Below are 15986 nucleotides of genomic sequence, written 5' to 3'. Positions count from 1 at the left end.
GAAACCCTATTAAGTGGTTTCTCCGTCTTGTTATGTTTGCTATAAAATGTATTCTCTCCTTTTCTCAAGAAGCCTGGGTGATCTCAGACAGATGGGAAGAGGCGGAGTGACTGAGATACTGCCTGGAGTAAAGCGGAGGATGAAACAAACAACTAGCACAGTGGCTCACCAGTGATTATACTGTTGTGGTTTTCTGACCTGTAACTAGGGTAAATTTGAGGCATCAACTAAATAGCACATTTTCACCTTGCATTCAGTCCAAGACAATTAAAGAGCAGATGCAGGACACAAAGATCATTCATACTTGGCAATAGATAATGCCATTCTTAAAAGAAAGCACATTTTCTTAGGCAATGTTACTGCTTACATTCTGTCAGGATGTGAACAACCCTGAGCTTACTATAAATGGAGACGTGGTGTGCAGAATTACTGTGACGTATGAAAAGACAAGCGCACATCTGAGAGGAGAATAGACTGAAGGATTGCCAAGGCCAGAATTGCACCATTCAAACTCTGAATGAGAACGTAGAGTGAGGGCTTCAGACTTGATTCTAAGCCCTGTAAAGGAATGCTGAAGGCCTGATATATTCAACTGAAAGACTCCCCACCCACAGACGCCTGCCAGCAAGACCAGCGGTTTATTTCTCCACAAAGAGACGTGGGCTAACTGCTATTCTTTGCTTTTGATATGATGGTTATTTTTTATCTACTGAAAAACAACATCGCTGTTCCGCTGTAGAAGCTGTGTGAGGCATCTGTCGTGCAAAAACAGGCATCATGTACATTGAGAGTGACTGCCAAAGCCCCGGTGACTGAATGAAAGGTGTCAGTAAATCAGGAGCTGGTGGGTAGCAGTAGAACAGTGTGGTGTTTATTTCTGTTGCAACCCATGACCCAGTGTTCCCACATTGTGGGCTAGGCTATGCTAACAGTGAAACAGGGCCAGTACATAGCACTGTGAAGACCATAATCCCATCTGATTGATACTCCAAGACACAGACACAACACGCAACGGCCACACACTGCAATAGAGCCATTCTACCATCTGCTGTCTGCCATTATAACCCCGCCGCATTCAGGGCAAGCAAATTATGTTATATTTTGAAAGACAGCTCTCACGCCACACCCCCCCCCCCGACATACTGTACATATAATATCTGCCAGCTGATTTCTAGTAAAATCAACCTCTTGAAAATTACATTTTGTACCCCCTGTATGTTTTAACATATGCATGAAAATCTGCCACAACAATCAACTGAGAAAAAAATATTTTTGTGACTTATCCTCCGTGCATCATGCAAAATTCATTGCATGCGTATAAATTATTCAGTGCTCATCAAGACTCATCCTCAGAAAAGCATGGCTATATAAATAATAAACAACTTTAGTAGGTACAAGACCGCAGTCTCCAGAGAGAAAGTACGACGCATACAATGCCTTGCCTGACTTACTGTTGGTCTATTGAAGATGGCAAAACTCTGCAAGCTCCATTGCCCCGCAGAGCCATTTAACACAATATTACAGAGGAACGGCTTGCGGATGCCAATTACATAAGGATTACACTGGGGGAGGGTTAACAGGCAGAGGCTTTGGTAGAATAATACTGCATAAAAATGCAGCCTGCATGAAGCTTCCACTGAGCATGCTTTGTCCCACAGTCAACACATTAAAAGGGCGATACAACCATTTTCATGTGAATGATACATCATTCTTATATAGACTGACAGTGAGCACCACATGAATCAAGTTTATCTAGAAAAAAATAAATAAATGAAACTGAAAATATGTTATCTCTCAACCTCAGCAGATGAATATATTTAATAAGATTCCCAATAATGCAGAAGTGAAACTTATTATAGTACAGTAGGTAATGTAAAAACTGCAATGTAATGAAATGCTCTAAGAAACACACTGTCATCAAAAGACACAGCAATAAGGTTTTGATGAGAGACTACATCTATTTGAGAATGGTGGACCTACCTTTCATTCCCAGGCTGGAACTCTGAAAGTAAGGAGGGCCGACGGCGATGGGGCTGGGCCAGGTGGGAGCTGTAGTCCCTGGCATGATGAGAGTGGTAGTCAACCAGTCCCATTTCCTGGAACACAAAACAACACGTTTTCAGTACAGAGCCAAAAATCCTGCATGGATCCCTTGTCCTTGAGAATGATGCAAAGATCCAAGAAAACTAAAAAAAATTGCAACACTTTTTGCCATTCCCTGCCTCGTTTCCTCTGCAATATCCAGTCCATCTCTCTCCAGCTCTCATTGTTCCCTCTTCTTCCATTTGTTTCTCACACAAGTGGGGCACCCATGCAACTACTGTAAACCTGCACCTCTGTAAAACTGGGATTGTGGAACACAGTGTGTCAACCCTTATCTCCTCCTGAATGTGATGACAAGAGGGAGTGGTGGGATTAACTACAGGTGCAGCTGTGGGGTTCCTGGGGGTAAGCCTTGAATTCTCCCGCCATACATGAAAAAAAAAAAAAAAAGCCTTGCAAACACTGGAGGTCACTGAGTGAACTTCTACATCAGCTTGAGGCCCTTGACAGCTTTGCCCCTGATATGTAGAAGAACATAATCTTGATAATTAGGAGATGTGGGTGGAAATAATGGGGAAGGCCCTAACATGACTCCACAGTGACAACATGAACTTTCAACTCAACCATCTAATGAGGAAGCGGTCCTGTGTGCACAACATTGTAACCTGGGAATGTTTCCAGTGGGGGCCCCTGGGGTCAGGCCCTCTCCAGTTGGTCAGAGTAATGCCCTGTTTACCAAATATCCACCGAGCAGGCAGAGCCAGAGCTACAACTACAGTAAAACTTCTCAAGTTTTTAGCTAGAAAAGTTGAAGCACTAGAGGTGGTGCCAAGCCCCTTACCGTGTGTGCCCGTTGCAGCTGCAGTGGTAGAGTGGCAGGGTTTGGCAGGTGCCGTGTGTCCACAGTCCTCCGGCCCGGCGGCACAGACTGGGGATGAGAGGACATGCTGGCACAGCCGCTTCCTCTACAGGCAGGAAGTGGGTGTGGCTGCAGAGCAGATGCCGTGCATTATCGGCTGTTTCTCTTAGCCAGCAACCTGTAGAGAAAAAAAAACATGAGCTGTGAGACATTTGTTGTAGTTCAGCGACCTCAGTCAAAGTGTCTTGGACACTTTCATACCTGAAAAGAACAATGCATAAAACATTATGTAATATGTGTAACGGTTGCTCAGAAACAATTTGATGTTTTCTGGCTACCACCTCCAGAGTAGCCAGAGATGAAAGTGTGTCTCTCTGTCTGCCCCGGATATCAGAATGTCATCACCTCCCTACCACAGCGGCTCCCCCCTCTATTGCTCCTAGTAAAGGAGTGAGAGTCCCTGCACCTGCTAGACTGAACCCCTCCTTCGCTGCTTACTGAATGGCCCACTGTCCTCACACTGAGGACTCATAGACAGAGACCAGCCAAGTCAAGCAGCTAGCCGGTAAACCAAAAATACTCTCGAGTTTAATGGGGCTTTAGAGGCAACATAAATAACTCAATGACAGATAGAGATGTAGTCCTTGAGAGTCGGGCAGTAGAATTTGACTCCAGATGATGTTTTGCAAACCAGAGTGGCCTCATCTACAAGGAGTGTGTCATATATTGACCAAGAGTGATGATGTAAGTGAAAACAGGGACGTACTAAGCTACAGCACACCCACACATACCCTCTGTAAAGCTAAGAGAAGAGATGTTTATTCTGCACAGAGGTAAAGACTGAAAATCCCACTATAGTGACAATGCAGATTACAACACACACTGACAAACATTACTGCACTGTTAACAGTGGAAAAACATGGTGGACATTTGAAAACAGTTTCAAACTATCAGTGGGAAATGATTTGAGAAATGTATGTTGAGACGACATCGAGCTCTAGCCAGTCTGTAACTGCACCACTGTCAGATTAAGGACACTCTAAAAAGCCTGTGATAGTAGTAGTAAGTGGACTAGCACTTGTGACGTGTGTTGTGACTCCTGCCAACAGAGAAATTAGGACTCCTGCCATTTCTAAGGGCCTCTGACTAATATGGAACACAAAAATGACATAAATAAATAATTAAATTTCTACATTTCTTTATTTCTGTATTGCAGTGTCCATATGTTAATCAGGTAGGTGGTCCTAACCTCAGTCTAAAGCCGGATTGGTTACAGAGCATTGATTGTTTTGGCTTTTCTACTGCTGCCTTGACTTGACCGTGGCCTCCGATTGTCCTCTGCAATCAATAGAAACAAGCACTTTTTCAGCATGATAAAACATCACATGTGGTGCCTCATCATTGGCATAGGCATCGTGATATGAGACTAGATATTGTCTTAGATTTCAGATATCGTAATATCAATAAAAGTTACAAGCAGACAATTGTACGGCTGACAGGTCCGGCTATCATGGTAATCTGGATGGAGAGAATTTATTTAATAAACAACCATTGCGACAAGATACAGATATCTAGCAAAATTTCCAGTTTTCCCAGATTAAAGTAAAAAAAACTCACATCCAGTGTCATATAATCTAATTTTATTTAATTTTCATCTAGAATTAAAATGCATGTGGACTTTCTTTTTAGGAGGTTGGTTCAGTGGTGGCGGCTGTCCCATTCAGTTAACAAAACTGCAGTGCACCCACAGCACTTTGCTATCTTGTCAAGATTTTGATCAGTGCCATGTTGATAGCCCATATTTCCGCCAGCGTGGCTTTTGTTGTGTGCCTCACACAGTGCTGAAACATGAGCTATGAGAGAGAAGTGCCCTTAGTCTATGGAGCGCAAAAAATGACACAAGCATAGATAAGTAAATAAATGCAGATATAAATAAAAAATAAGTACATTTTTGGTAATGAAAGAAAAGGACATGATTAAATTAATGTCATAATACATTCCCATACGTCAAATTTTATTTAGGATATTTCTACCTTTATTTATTTCTATATTTCTATGTCAGTATGTTCATTCAGTGAGTCGTCCTAACCTCAGTCTAAATCAGGACTGGTCAGCTGGGCGAACCAGACAAAAGCAAATGATTCCTATCAGATCTACATGACACAAGCTAGCTATGCTGACCTTCTGTTAACTACACCATGGATGTATAAAGAATTGTCTGCGTGTAACTCCACAACAGTGGAGATCATGGGCATTTGGTAGCATTTTTGTTTTTTAACATGATAAACCTGAAACGCCACATGTGGTGTCTACATCATTGGCATAGGGCTGAGCAATATATCAATATTATACAAATATCGTGATATGAGACTAGATATCCTCTTAGATTTTGAATATTGTAATATCGTGATATGGCGTAAGTGTCTTTTCCTAGTTTTAAAGGCTGCATTACAGTAAAGTGATGTAATTTTCTATTGTTATTTACCTTTACCCACTTAGTCAATATTTTGTGTGTAATGTAAATATTGTAAATATTTTGTGAAAGCACCGATCCCTACAATATTGTCACAATATCAATGTCAAGATATTAATATTATATTAAAAAATATCATGATACATCATTTTGTGCATATCGCCCAGCGTCGCACTGGTATAGTATAAGTTGTGGTAGAGTGCCTGTGTGCCAGTCTCCATTGTCTGACACTAGTGTTGACTCTTTTTTTGCAGTACAAAGAGGGGTACTATCCACCCCTCCTTGCTGCTCAACTGTCACAAACACAAAGTGTCACTTGATTTCAGTTACGCAAAGGGCTGTATTACGAAAGGCTGAACATGGCTCTGGCTTTAAGGAACAGAGCAGCTCTGTAAACATAGGCTCAGAGAGGCCACAAGATTGGAAAATGCTGCTGAAAGTCTCACACCAACTATAGACTGCCTTTGTGTCCAGTAGTCTAAACTGTGGCTTCGAATATTTTCAAGAAAACTAGTGCATACTCATCTTTTGGTCAGACAGACTTGGATAAACATACCACACAAAGGAAGTGCTAAAGTCCTTGAGTGGACTTTACTGTTGCTGAAATATTAGATGAGGAAAAACTCATGATATTGACGCAGCATGCAAATATGTTCAACAAAGGGCAGAAAAAGAGGCCAGCAAGACAAAGAGAGGGTGAGATAAGCTGTTCTCCACGGAAGCCTCTCTTTGATGACTGTCCAGTCCACAGAGATTCCCCTGAGAAGGAGGAAAACAAGTCTGAAGGCAGTCACAAGATCTGCAGAGGACAAAAAACCTGAATCAAGATGAGAGGGCCAACACAATAAGAGAGCTTTGACATAAACTCTGAGGCGAATGGGGCCTTCCAGACGAGAGGCAAAACACATGCACTGGCACTGCTACAGACACCCACAGGCAAGTCGGTGGCTCACTGCCAACACTGCGAATGAACTCAGTCACCTCACTCTCTCACTCTAGCGTGCTTTCCTTCTCCCCTCTTTTGCTTTCGACTTCTTCACAGAGTGGGCCTCAGCCTTCAGCAGTGCAGGCCAATATTTCATCCTGTTACCCCCCACCCTCCCTCTCCATTTTAGGAATGGCTGTGGAAATACTAGCACAGAGCACACAGACTGCTTCCAGCCTGCCAAGGAGAGCAGGAGGCTGACTTCAAACAACAGTTTAATTCTACTGACATAAACAGTTAATCAAAAATCTGTCTAGTTGGAGTTGGTAGTTTGACAGTCGAGCTCTGAAAAGAGCGTACGAGGCATTCAACAGCTTGTAACATATTTTTTGATAAAAGCCTTGATAACATGGCTTGGACCTTGTTAAAGCCGAGGGTGTGATCGACTCATCACTGAAACAGCTATAATGCACTGTTAATTATATACCTGTAAAAATATTTTGTCTGCATTTTTACAGAAAGAAAACACATTAAGGTACCGAGCTGTCAGCGAGGACTTCTGCAATTATTATGTCAGCCAAAGTTTTGCCAAAAGAGATGATGGCTCAATTCAAAGGCATGGGGCTGTTGTGAAAAGGCAGATGAGTGAACTGTAATCGGCATAAGGCTTGGTCTGGGAACAACATCAGAAGTCTATAAAGCAGTGCCCTCGAGAGCTGAGCTCAGGGGAGGGGGGCTGCTAGGACTCTCAGCCTAGGAATGTGGCACCCTGTCAGGTCTCATAAGGATTTATCTCCCTGGAGCCTCATTACCGAAGGGCCTTGGACAAGGAGGCTCTCGCTCGCTTACCCTCTCACTCAGTCACCCTCAACCTCAACGCTGAGCTGCTCACAAACACTATACACGCATGCAAACGCTGCGTTACAGCATGGGTGGCCCGCTCACCATTATGCGACACGTAAAAAGTTGCACTAGGTATCGGGACTCTGAGATCTTCTGGAAATGTGTTGATTTTCCTTAATCCGATGGCAATTTAACATGTTGGTCTCATATCCATTCTAGTAAAATTTCCATGTCACTTTTAATACGGCACAAGCCTGAATTGAACGCTGTAAAGTTAAATGTGAAGTCCACAGCGGCACAAGGTAAAACATGTCAAGAGAGAGAGAGAGGAATTTGCATCTTCTTCCTCTCATCTCTTATGCACGAAGAAAAAAAAAGATCTGTTTAATAAACTATGAAACTCTGTCAAAGAATCAATTGTAAGTATATGAGGTTCTACTTTAGTTCCTATTAGCTCACATGCTGTATGTAAATGAGAGTCCTAACTTAACTTCCTGACATTCAATGGTTGTGGTTAGAATTTATAAAACAGACAGCAGAATTCGCTCTCTAATAATATTAAGTGATGAAATTGATATGAAAATGTATCAGTGGATACACTGTGAGAAGCGGGAGCTAGTGTCCCTTGCACTCATATTAGTCATTAATTAAGGCCTCAAAACTATATATGGAGTCCTCCATAACACTGCCAATACCCAGGTTACCATGCAAAGTCTGTTCATGATTTCCGTTTCTCTGAAGAGACTCAATTATATTTTTTCCTGACAGCTTTCTCTGTGATAAAATTTCACTCTTTAACTTGTACCTTAAACGGTCTATTCTTTTTAGTTTATGTCTCAACAACAGCATGCTGAGAGCTAAACTAATCGAAACTCAGTGAAATGAAGGAGTGAGGAAGTTGCAGCACGAAACTCAGTAAAAAAATGGGAAGGTGACAACATTAACAGCAGAAGAAAAACTGTCATAGATGATACGAAACCTAGTATAATGCCCTTTATACTGCCAGGCAGTAAGATCCAAGACACTGCTGACAAGGCAGAATGCCCTTTTTCTGGTAGACACTGTCACGCTGACTAGGGTTGGTTAATCGCCGATGGCCGACAGTCATCAACCACTGAGCCCTCTACCATCATCATAAAACCCTGCCACACACACACTACCACACACACACAGACACAGCAATCTGGTATGGCCAGCCTGGATCAAACCTGCATGCCACACAGTAAACTATACCAATGTCTCTGCTATAACATAGAACAATTTAGTTATTATTGATTTCTTACTCATTACTTGCTTACTTACTAAATGTTGCATAACTGACGAGATGGTATATACCAAATGATTTCATTTGTCCATCTTTTGCACGGATTACATTAGCACAAATCATGAACACCGCTTCAAAAGTGTCTCTTGGTTCCTCTCTTTCGTTAGGCCGAAACCCAAAGTACTGCCAGATGGGTGAAGTGGTACCTTTCTTAGCAACTAAGTTTGTCACTGCCTTAATGCGTGGTGATTTGCCACCGTCACTGCCAGTGCTCCCATCCACTGGGCTGACTGCCGATTTTTGTTTGTTTTTTAATTCACTAGTATATTCTGCATTTACATCACTATGACTAGTATTTAAAATATTTTTTATAATCAGATGATCTGCTTACTGAGGTAGCTTAAGCATAGGCTATACTATAGGGAGGAAAAGTAAGGAAAGACCATGTGAGTAGGTGAGGGTGGGCTCTGGATCCATGGACTCTCCTCTGTATTAGTTACATCAAATCTAATCTTATCGCTTTGCCAGTCAGAAATCATTTAATATTATCTGAGGAATGTAAAACATCTTGAAATCCAAACTAATAAAAGGTCTGTCAACCATTACTATAGGAAAGCAAAAGAACGAGTTACTAACAGGGAAGTAAAATTAAATGTCAGGTGACAGAGAGAGGCCGTGAAGTGCAGCGGGTGATATAATTATTGCCTATGTGCCAGCTTGATATGTAGTGCAGCTCCTGGCAGGCAGGTGGCTAGCACATTGCTATTACTACCAAACAGTGAAAGAACATCCCGACACCCCAAGCTGATCTTACCTTACCTCGCTCGACTTTCAGACAGGAAGTCTGCGGTCACAACACACAGTCAGCAACTGAAGGCACTGTGAGAAAAGTGTGAACACCCACAGTCAACTTTGACATCGTTGTAATTTGTCTGACGGAAACAGGTACAATCATCTCCATAAACCACAGCTTCTCACACCTTTCATTTTGAACCTAACTCAACGATACACTTCCTCTCATGTCAACAACAGTATGATTAGCACCAAAGAAACACCTGCAGCTACGAGCCAGGAGTGAAAAATAATAGAAGTGATTGTGAAACTGAAAATGGAAGTAGTATTTAGATACTAACAGTGTTAATATGCAGCATACAACCTTAGTATAGGTCTAGATGATCTTTAGCTTTCAAGTCTTCAGACTTGACTCAATGTTAAATTGTATGAGTTATCAGTAGTGGACAACAAATGTAGGTGTCATCAAATGTATCCATTGCCACTTTTGAATTTAGGCCACTTGTTTTGTGTCAGTACATTAGTCAACATTTTTATGCTGCTCAGATATCAGGTTGTAGCTGCAGGATGTGAACATTACTTAGGGTAACAATATTGTAGTGAAAGAAAAGGGAAAAGAAGAAAAAGCAAACAGATGTCAAATAAATATTTTGATTTTAAGTTCAGATATTTATAATTTTGAAAAAAAAAAAAGCTGAAGTTGAGGGATTTGAAATGCCTCCATGAGAAGGTATGATACTGAAGTTTATTGGTTTCATAACAGTAAGACAAAGTAAAAAAAATCAGGCAGAAGATGCTTAGCTAAGCTCACAAGACTTTCTAGGGTAAAATACAGGCCTTTGGCCTGTGCTGCTGGATTAGCCTCTAGCCCCTTGCTAGAGCAACCCTGTGCAACACTGTGACTCAGTATCCAACGTAACACTTTTCCCCACTGGCCCACTTGGCCAGTGGATCAGAGTTTTACTGGACCCTTGTATATTTTCATTGGCCCGGCAGCTAAAAAATGAAAAACTGTTTTTCCCATAATTTTGATGATTTATTCATTGTACACATAAGACGCCCAACAGTGAAGTTCCCTTTAGATTTAGTTGTTTTCCTTTAATTATGGATATGTAATGTTGATATATCACACAAATATGCAAAATATAAAATTAGGATCATCAGTAAATGAATGTGTATAAATGTAGGTTTCTCCATATTGCTGGTCGGACTCTCTGCTGCAGGTACTGCTGGTGGAGAGGAGGGGCAGGCTGGTGTCAGCCTAAAATCTACAAGAATCCAACTCATTTTAAGATAATTAGCTAATTAGACTCAATCTTTACATGCCATGAATGTCCGCTCTGAGGTTATTCATAACAGTTCGCTATTAGCATATAGCTCTGTATAGCTGTAAAATAAAGCAGCTGTGAATTAAAGGAGATTTGACTGCTGGAAGTCAAAGACATATTTAGGTTTATGTTCTGCTTGTTCAACACTTGTTTGATAAATTGCTCGTACTGCTACCCTGCCAGATTTTGCCGCACCGAAGTCAGTGAGCAGCCATAGTGGACTCGAGTAAAGTATAATCTGAAGTCCATTTCATCCTGATGTGGACTCTGTGCTCTGCTGTCTGCTCCGTGTGTGTGTGTAGCTCAGCCCCACCGTTCATCATTTAGCAGCAGTGCTGCACCACACAGCGATGTAAACCTGGCCCTATGCTGTGATTCCAAATTATTTATTGGCCGTCTGGCCGGTGACCCCAATTTATTTGTCTGTGATGACTCTGGTAGGCCATCGCCAATCAACTTGCCCTGCATAAAACTTTTACTGGCCCCGGGCTATCAGTTATGTCGGACCCTGGACTACTTTCAAAATCAACATTTGTAAAATTACTCAAGTGCATTAATTGTTTCAGCTCATATTGCAACAATGGACAAGGATTAAGTGATAAAAAAAATGTGTCTATGTTATGAGAGCCAGATAACCCCGAGCCAGAGCCAGAGGGCCCTATGACTTCTGCGTTGAGAAAAACATGGACGGAATCGCATAATTTGATAATAAAAATGGAATCAAATGTAAAACGTGGAATAACCTGGAATTCACCAAAATGTGGATGCAATTTATAAAAATCAGGGTTTTCCCAACCATTATGAGACTTAGGTGCAGCGCCTAAGCGTTTTTTCACAGCACCCAAGCCAAATGAACAGTAAAATAACTATGCTGACAGTCTCTACCGCGTTTTGGTGTCATTTACGGGCGCGCTGCTTCTGTCCTCTGCTGCTGTCTGTGTCGGAGTTTCACCAAGGGCAGGGCTCAGCTCTCTCTCTCTCTCTCACACACACACACACACACACACACACACACACACACACACAGCAGCCAGCAGAGAGTGCAAAACCCTGATATTAAACAAGAGTAGGTCAAAACCTAGTATGTGGCTGGACTGTGTATGAAACACTAGAGGGCTTTTAATTTGTACATCGCCTGATCACTATTAGACATCGCAGCATTTTTAAGAGGTTTGCTTTTATGCTTTAAGTAAGTAATTTAAGTTTATTTATTTGTTCAGCACTTTTCATGCAGTAGTTGTAACTCAAGGTGCTGTAAACATAAGAAAAAACATTAAAAATACTGTTTTATTTATTATTTCACTTACTCACAACCCAAAAAATTGTTTTAATGCAGTATCTATCAGGTTAAGCATTAATGCTAAGTGTTAATGACCCAAATAAAGTGTGTTTCTTGTGTGTAAAGTTTGCATTTGTAAACATATTTGTTATATTGCTTTTATTTTATTTACCACGAACACAGAAGTGTTTTATTTTGAAAAAACACTAGACACATGTAATGTGCGCACTGACAGTAAGTTACCCTGGCGACGGCACACAGATCCTCTCTTCTAAAATTGGCACTATTTGGATAAACTGACCACATATTGGCAATCTAAATGGTTACCTTTTCATCTGAAAAAATATTAAAACTTAATAAAGTGACATATTAACAGTCCTAAAGCAAAAATGACAACAGCTGAATCTCTATCTTTGCTGTCAGTTGGCACAAAATGCATTCTGGGCTATCAGCCGACCAATGGTGTAACTTCATCACTCAGTCAGTCAGTCCGTCAGTGAGTGACTCAGTGATGGACAAACGCAAATTTAGGGCCCTGCTGTTGCAGTCCAGCCAAAGATACTAAATAAAACTTTCGGCGGGCAGAATCACGTGTTTAATTTAAATTTTGTTACTTCCCATCATTAGCAATCTGTGGGTTTACATGCACTTAAATAACCGGGATACAGTTGGGTTTCTCCAGTAAGCTGGTCATATAAAAACAAGAAACCTGGGTAGAGGATTAAACAAATCTGGTCTTCCGAGGTAGATTTCTCCTCAAGAATCTTGGACATGTATATTTCTAACCAGGTTCCTAATCAGCTTTAAAAAGTACTCATGTGCATTGCAAAAGACTTCATACAGGGGAAGTAAATGCGGAGCAGCTCAGTGAAAGGAGAGATAATTACAAGGAGCAACGTGTCCTCATATATAAAATAATTCCATCTAAAGTCTGACGAAAACTGACACAGACACAAAGTAGCCTCCAGAAGTCTTAATCAGTTGCTTTCCACTGCTGAACATTTGACACTTTATTAAATTCCCACACTTTAGAGCTGTGAGAAAGAGCTCAATTCTGTCTGTCTGCCTGCCCTCTCTGCACAGTCTGCTGCTCTGCTCCAACACACACACACACACACACACACACCAAAAAAAAGTAGCAACCTCTGTCAATACAGGTAAAATAAGCAAGTGACGCATCTAGAATAAGGTCAGGGGTAGGGGAGAAATCTGGTTACTGATCTGCTGCATGTATACATGTATTTACAGTACTTAATGTTGCTACAGTACACGTAAACATGCTCTCCGATTACCTCCATAACTTGGTTTCTTTGAGTAACCATGTTACTTAAATGGATGTTAACGCACTGGATTTCTCAACACATAGACTGTAAAAGTGTGTGTCTGACAGGGAAGAGAGGAGACAGAGGAGGAGTGGAGAGATGAACAGGGCCACTGATTGGCTGGCGTGTACCTCCAGATGTGGTCGTCCAGCTGTATCCATGCTGGACAGCACAGCAGCTATTGGATTTCCTGCCTGTTCCCCTGCTGCCGGCTGTCTCAGCGACACTGTGTGAAATTACATAAGGCTCTCCCCTCCCCCTCCCTGCTGGTCGGTGTAGAACTGGGGCCTTCACACACTGTCTCCGCTAACTACGACTCCCTGTAACCATGGAGGCACAGGCACTCCACTAAAACACACTGGAGGATCTGAACGCTACTCTCTCTGTTCACAGAGACACACTAACACTGGGGATACACATTTTACATAATTACTTTTATCAATTAATTATAATGAACAACAATCAATAGTTGAGTAAATTCAATTATAGTGAACCAATATAAATGTGAGTAATGTCAGATGTAGCCCTCTTTTCTAAATCCAGACATCAAGAACATGTTTGTACCTACAGAAGATTCCTCTGGAATTTATCCTAACACAAAACGCTTTAGACCACAATGTGACAGAACAGTACAGTATATGTTCATATAATTGGAAAGCCGGGTAGATATATGTTGAAAGGTATAAACAATATTAGGCAACATTAAGGCTGTCCCTAACTCAGAGTCGGCACTTCAGACCGATACAAGCGCACCTGCAAAGCAGCCGCCCCACGCTAAACCACTCGAGTCTCATGTTTTACCTGTAAGACTTGTGTTTTAATACTGTTGTTCATCATTTGTGATGTGAAAACATCAGATTCCCACACAGTCAGAGAAATAAAAAGTGTGCAGCACTGAGCATCTCTCCTGCTGGCTGCGTTGTCGGCCGAAGAGTAGATCACACCAGACAGTAGGGGAGTAAGACGGTAGACACGCTGGTACTGTTTAACAGTAGTTTAGCCGACTTCGCTGCATTTAACACAGGACATGAGAGCTCGGAACAGGAAACAATGTCACTCTACGACATGCTGTCCTCCATTTCCATCATCCCTCTTTGCTTCCATCACAGTAATTTAGAGACAGGAATCTGTTTACAGCCTGCTATGCTGTCACCCTGCATTACTCTGTGTACAATGACAAGGCTAAAAAAAAAGTGATTCAACTGACAAAATGCAAGTCGACTCAGGGGTGTATCTACTGATGCATCATCTCAGCGACTTTTAGCGGGCAGCCCTAAAACAACATAGCCTAAAGAACTTAACATCTTCATTCTGGGTCTTTTGAAAACGTTTGTAGTGCTGATTTAAACTGTCTATTAAAACATATGTAGTCCAAAAGCCATTGTGTGTGTGTGTTATAATAAATTACATTATAGACATGATAGACGATTTTCTCTGATATCTTCTCTGATCTACATGAATCCGTCCAAGGTCATGTAACATCACACCAAACTAAAAGAACTTGCGCCGACAAAGGCCATCTGATCCAATGCTTAACATCGCCTCACGTCTTCTGTTACAAGTGTCACTTGAATGCACTGCAAAGATTACAGCCAATGGCCAGTTCATGGTTGAGATGTTTTGCATGTGTCTGAAAGGAAATAACTAGTCGGTAGTTTGTATTTGCAATCCAAAAACGAAAAAGTGAGATTTGAAGACTAGATGTAAGAGAAATTACTTATATGCTCACAGTACAAAGTGGGAATATGTGTGATAAACGGGGAAATTCACTGATTCACTACGTATAATGGCCAGTCTTGAGAACTCTCTCACACAAAATGACTCCACCATGGACTCAACATGCTCAATTAAACATTCACCATAGTCTGCTGATACTCTGGCATACATCAGACCGTTTGGGTATTTCCAGAACTTATATGGTGGAATGAACAATCAGCTTGCGAGGAGTTGTCTGGATATGCAAGGCTGGCATTCTTCAGTTGAGCCAAGGACACCAGAAACCGCACTACAATATTCAGACCATCTTGCCCAGTGAGTCACATTTGACTCATCTCATTAGGTCCCTGGCTAAAACTAATTAGGACCATATATTGAACCTCAAAACTGAGTGAATTAAATCTGTCTCACAAATCTCAACTGTTGATTAAACCCTAATACTTGGCACTAACATAAAAATAAATAGTCTGCTAATTTTGCAATTAAAGCCTCTGGAAACGTGGCATGAAATCATAAAAATGCATAAATGATAACTATAAGTTGAGTGTCTCATTAAGCATCCACAAAAATCTGAATGAAAATAAACATTCATAACTATTAGAAAACTTAGCTCAAAAATAGCCCATTTAGCTGCTCAAACCATTTCTCAGGACTGTGTTTGGGCGTGTCCAGATCACATTTGATTGACAGCTCACTTTCAGCTCAAGTACCACTTTATTTTCTATTCATTCACTAAAACGTTTTGCTGATATGGAATAAACTACCAAATCTATCAAATGGACTCTACTTGGTTAGAAAGCTTGACTAATCGACTAACTAGCAAAACAGGTTAGACCACCCAAATCTGTGTTTTTATTTAACTATACCTCCCGGAGTATGATGCTAATCATTTTAGCATTCTCCATTCACATACATGAAACGGTTAGCATAGCTTAAATGTTTTGCTATTAACTACCAAATCTATCAAATGAACCCTACTTGGTTGAAAGCTTGAATAATCCACTAACTAACAAACTAGGTTAGACCACCTGAAACTGTGTTTTTATTTAACTATACCTCCTGGAGTATGGTGCTAATCGTTTTAGCATCTTCCATTCATTTACATGAAACTGTTAGCATTAGTTTTACTATTCAAACTTTTG

The 15986-nt window shown here is 41.1% G+C and overlaps 1 protein-coding gene across 8 annotated transcripts in view; it reads right to left on the bottom strand.

Annotated features, from left to right (window-relative positions):
- ncor2 (nuclear receptor corepressor 2) overlaps nt 1–15986 on the bottom strand; it is a 105529-nt gene that overhangs the window by 76754 nt on the left and 12789 nt on the right. For 7 of the 8 annotated variants that reach the window (XM_042420152.1, XM_042420149.1, XM_042420153.1 and 4 more), the window contains exons 2-3: nt 2885–3080; nt 1981–2096 (exon numbers count right to left, since the gene is read on the bottom strand). In XM_042420152.1, the coding sequence (XP_042276086.1) occupies nt 1981–2096; nt 2885–2989 (221 nt within the window). In that variant the 5' untranslated portion in view covers nt 2990–3080. Of the gene's footprint in view, nt 1–1980; nt 2097–2884; nt 3081–9226; nt 9287–15986 lie in introns of those variants that run through there. The other variant, XM_042420147.1, reaches the window with a different exon arrangement.

The sequence above is a fragment of the Thunnus maccoyii genome, chromosome 9 (assembly GCF_910596095.1).
Source record: "Thunnus maccoyii chromosome 9, fThuMac1.1, whole genome shotgun sequence".
Classification (NCBI taxonomy): Eukaryota; Metazoa; Chordata; class Actinopteri; order Scombriformes; family Scombridae; genus Thunnus; species Thunnus maccoyii.
Note: the sequence above shows the minus strand (reverse complement) of the source record. Positions and strands in the feature narration are given on the sequence as shown.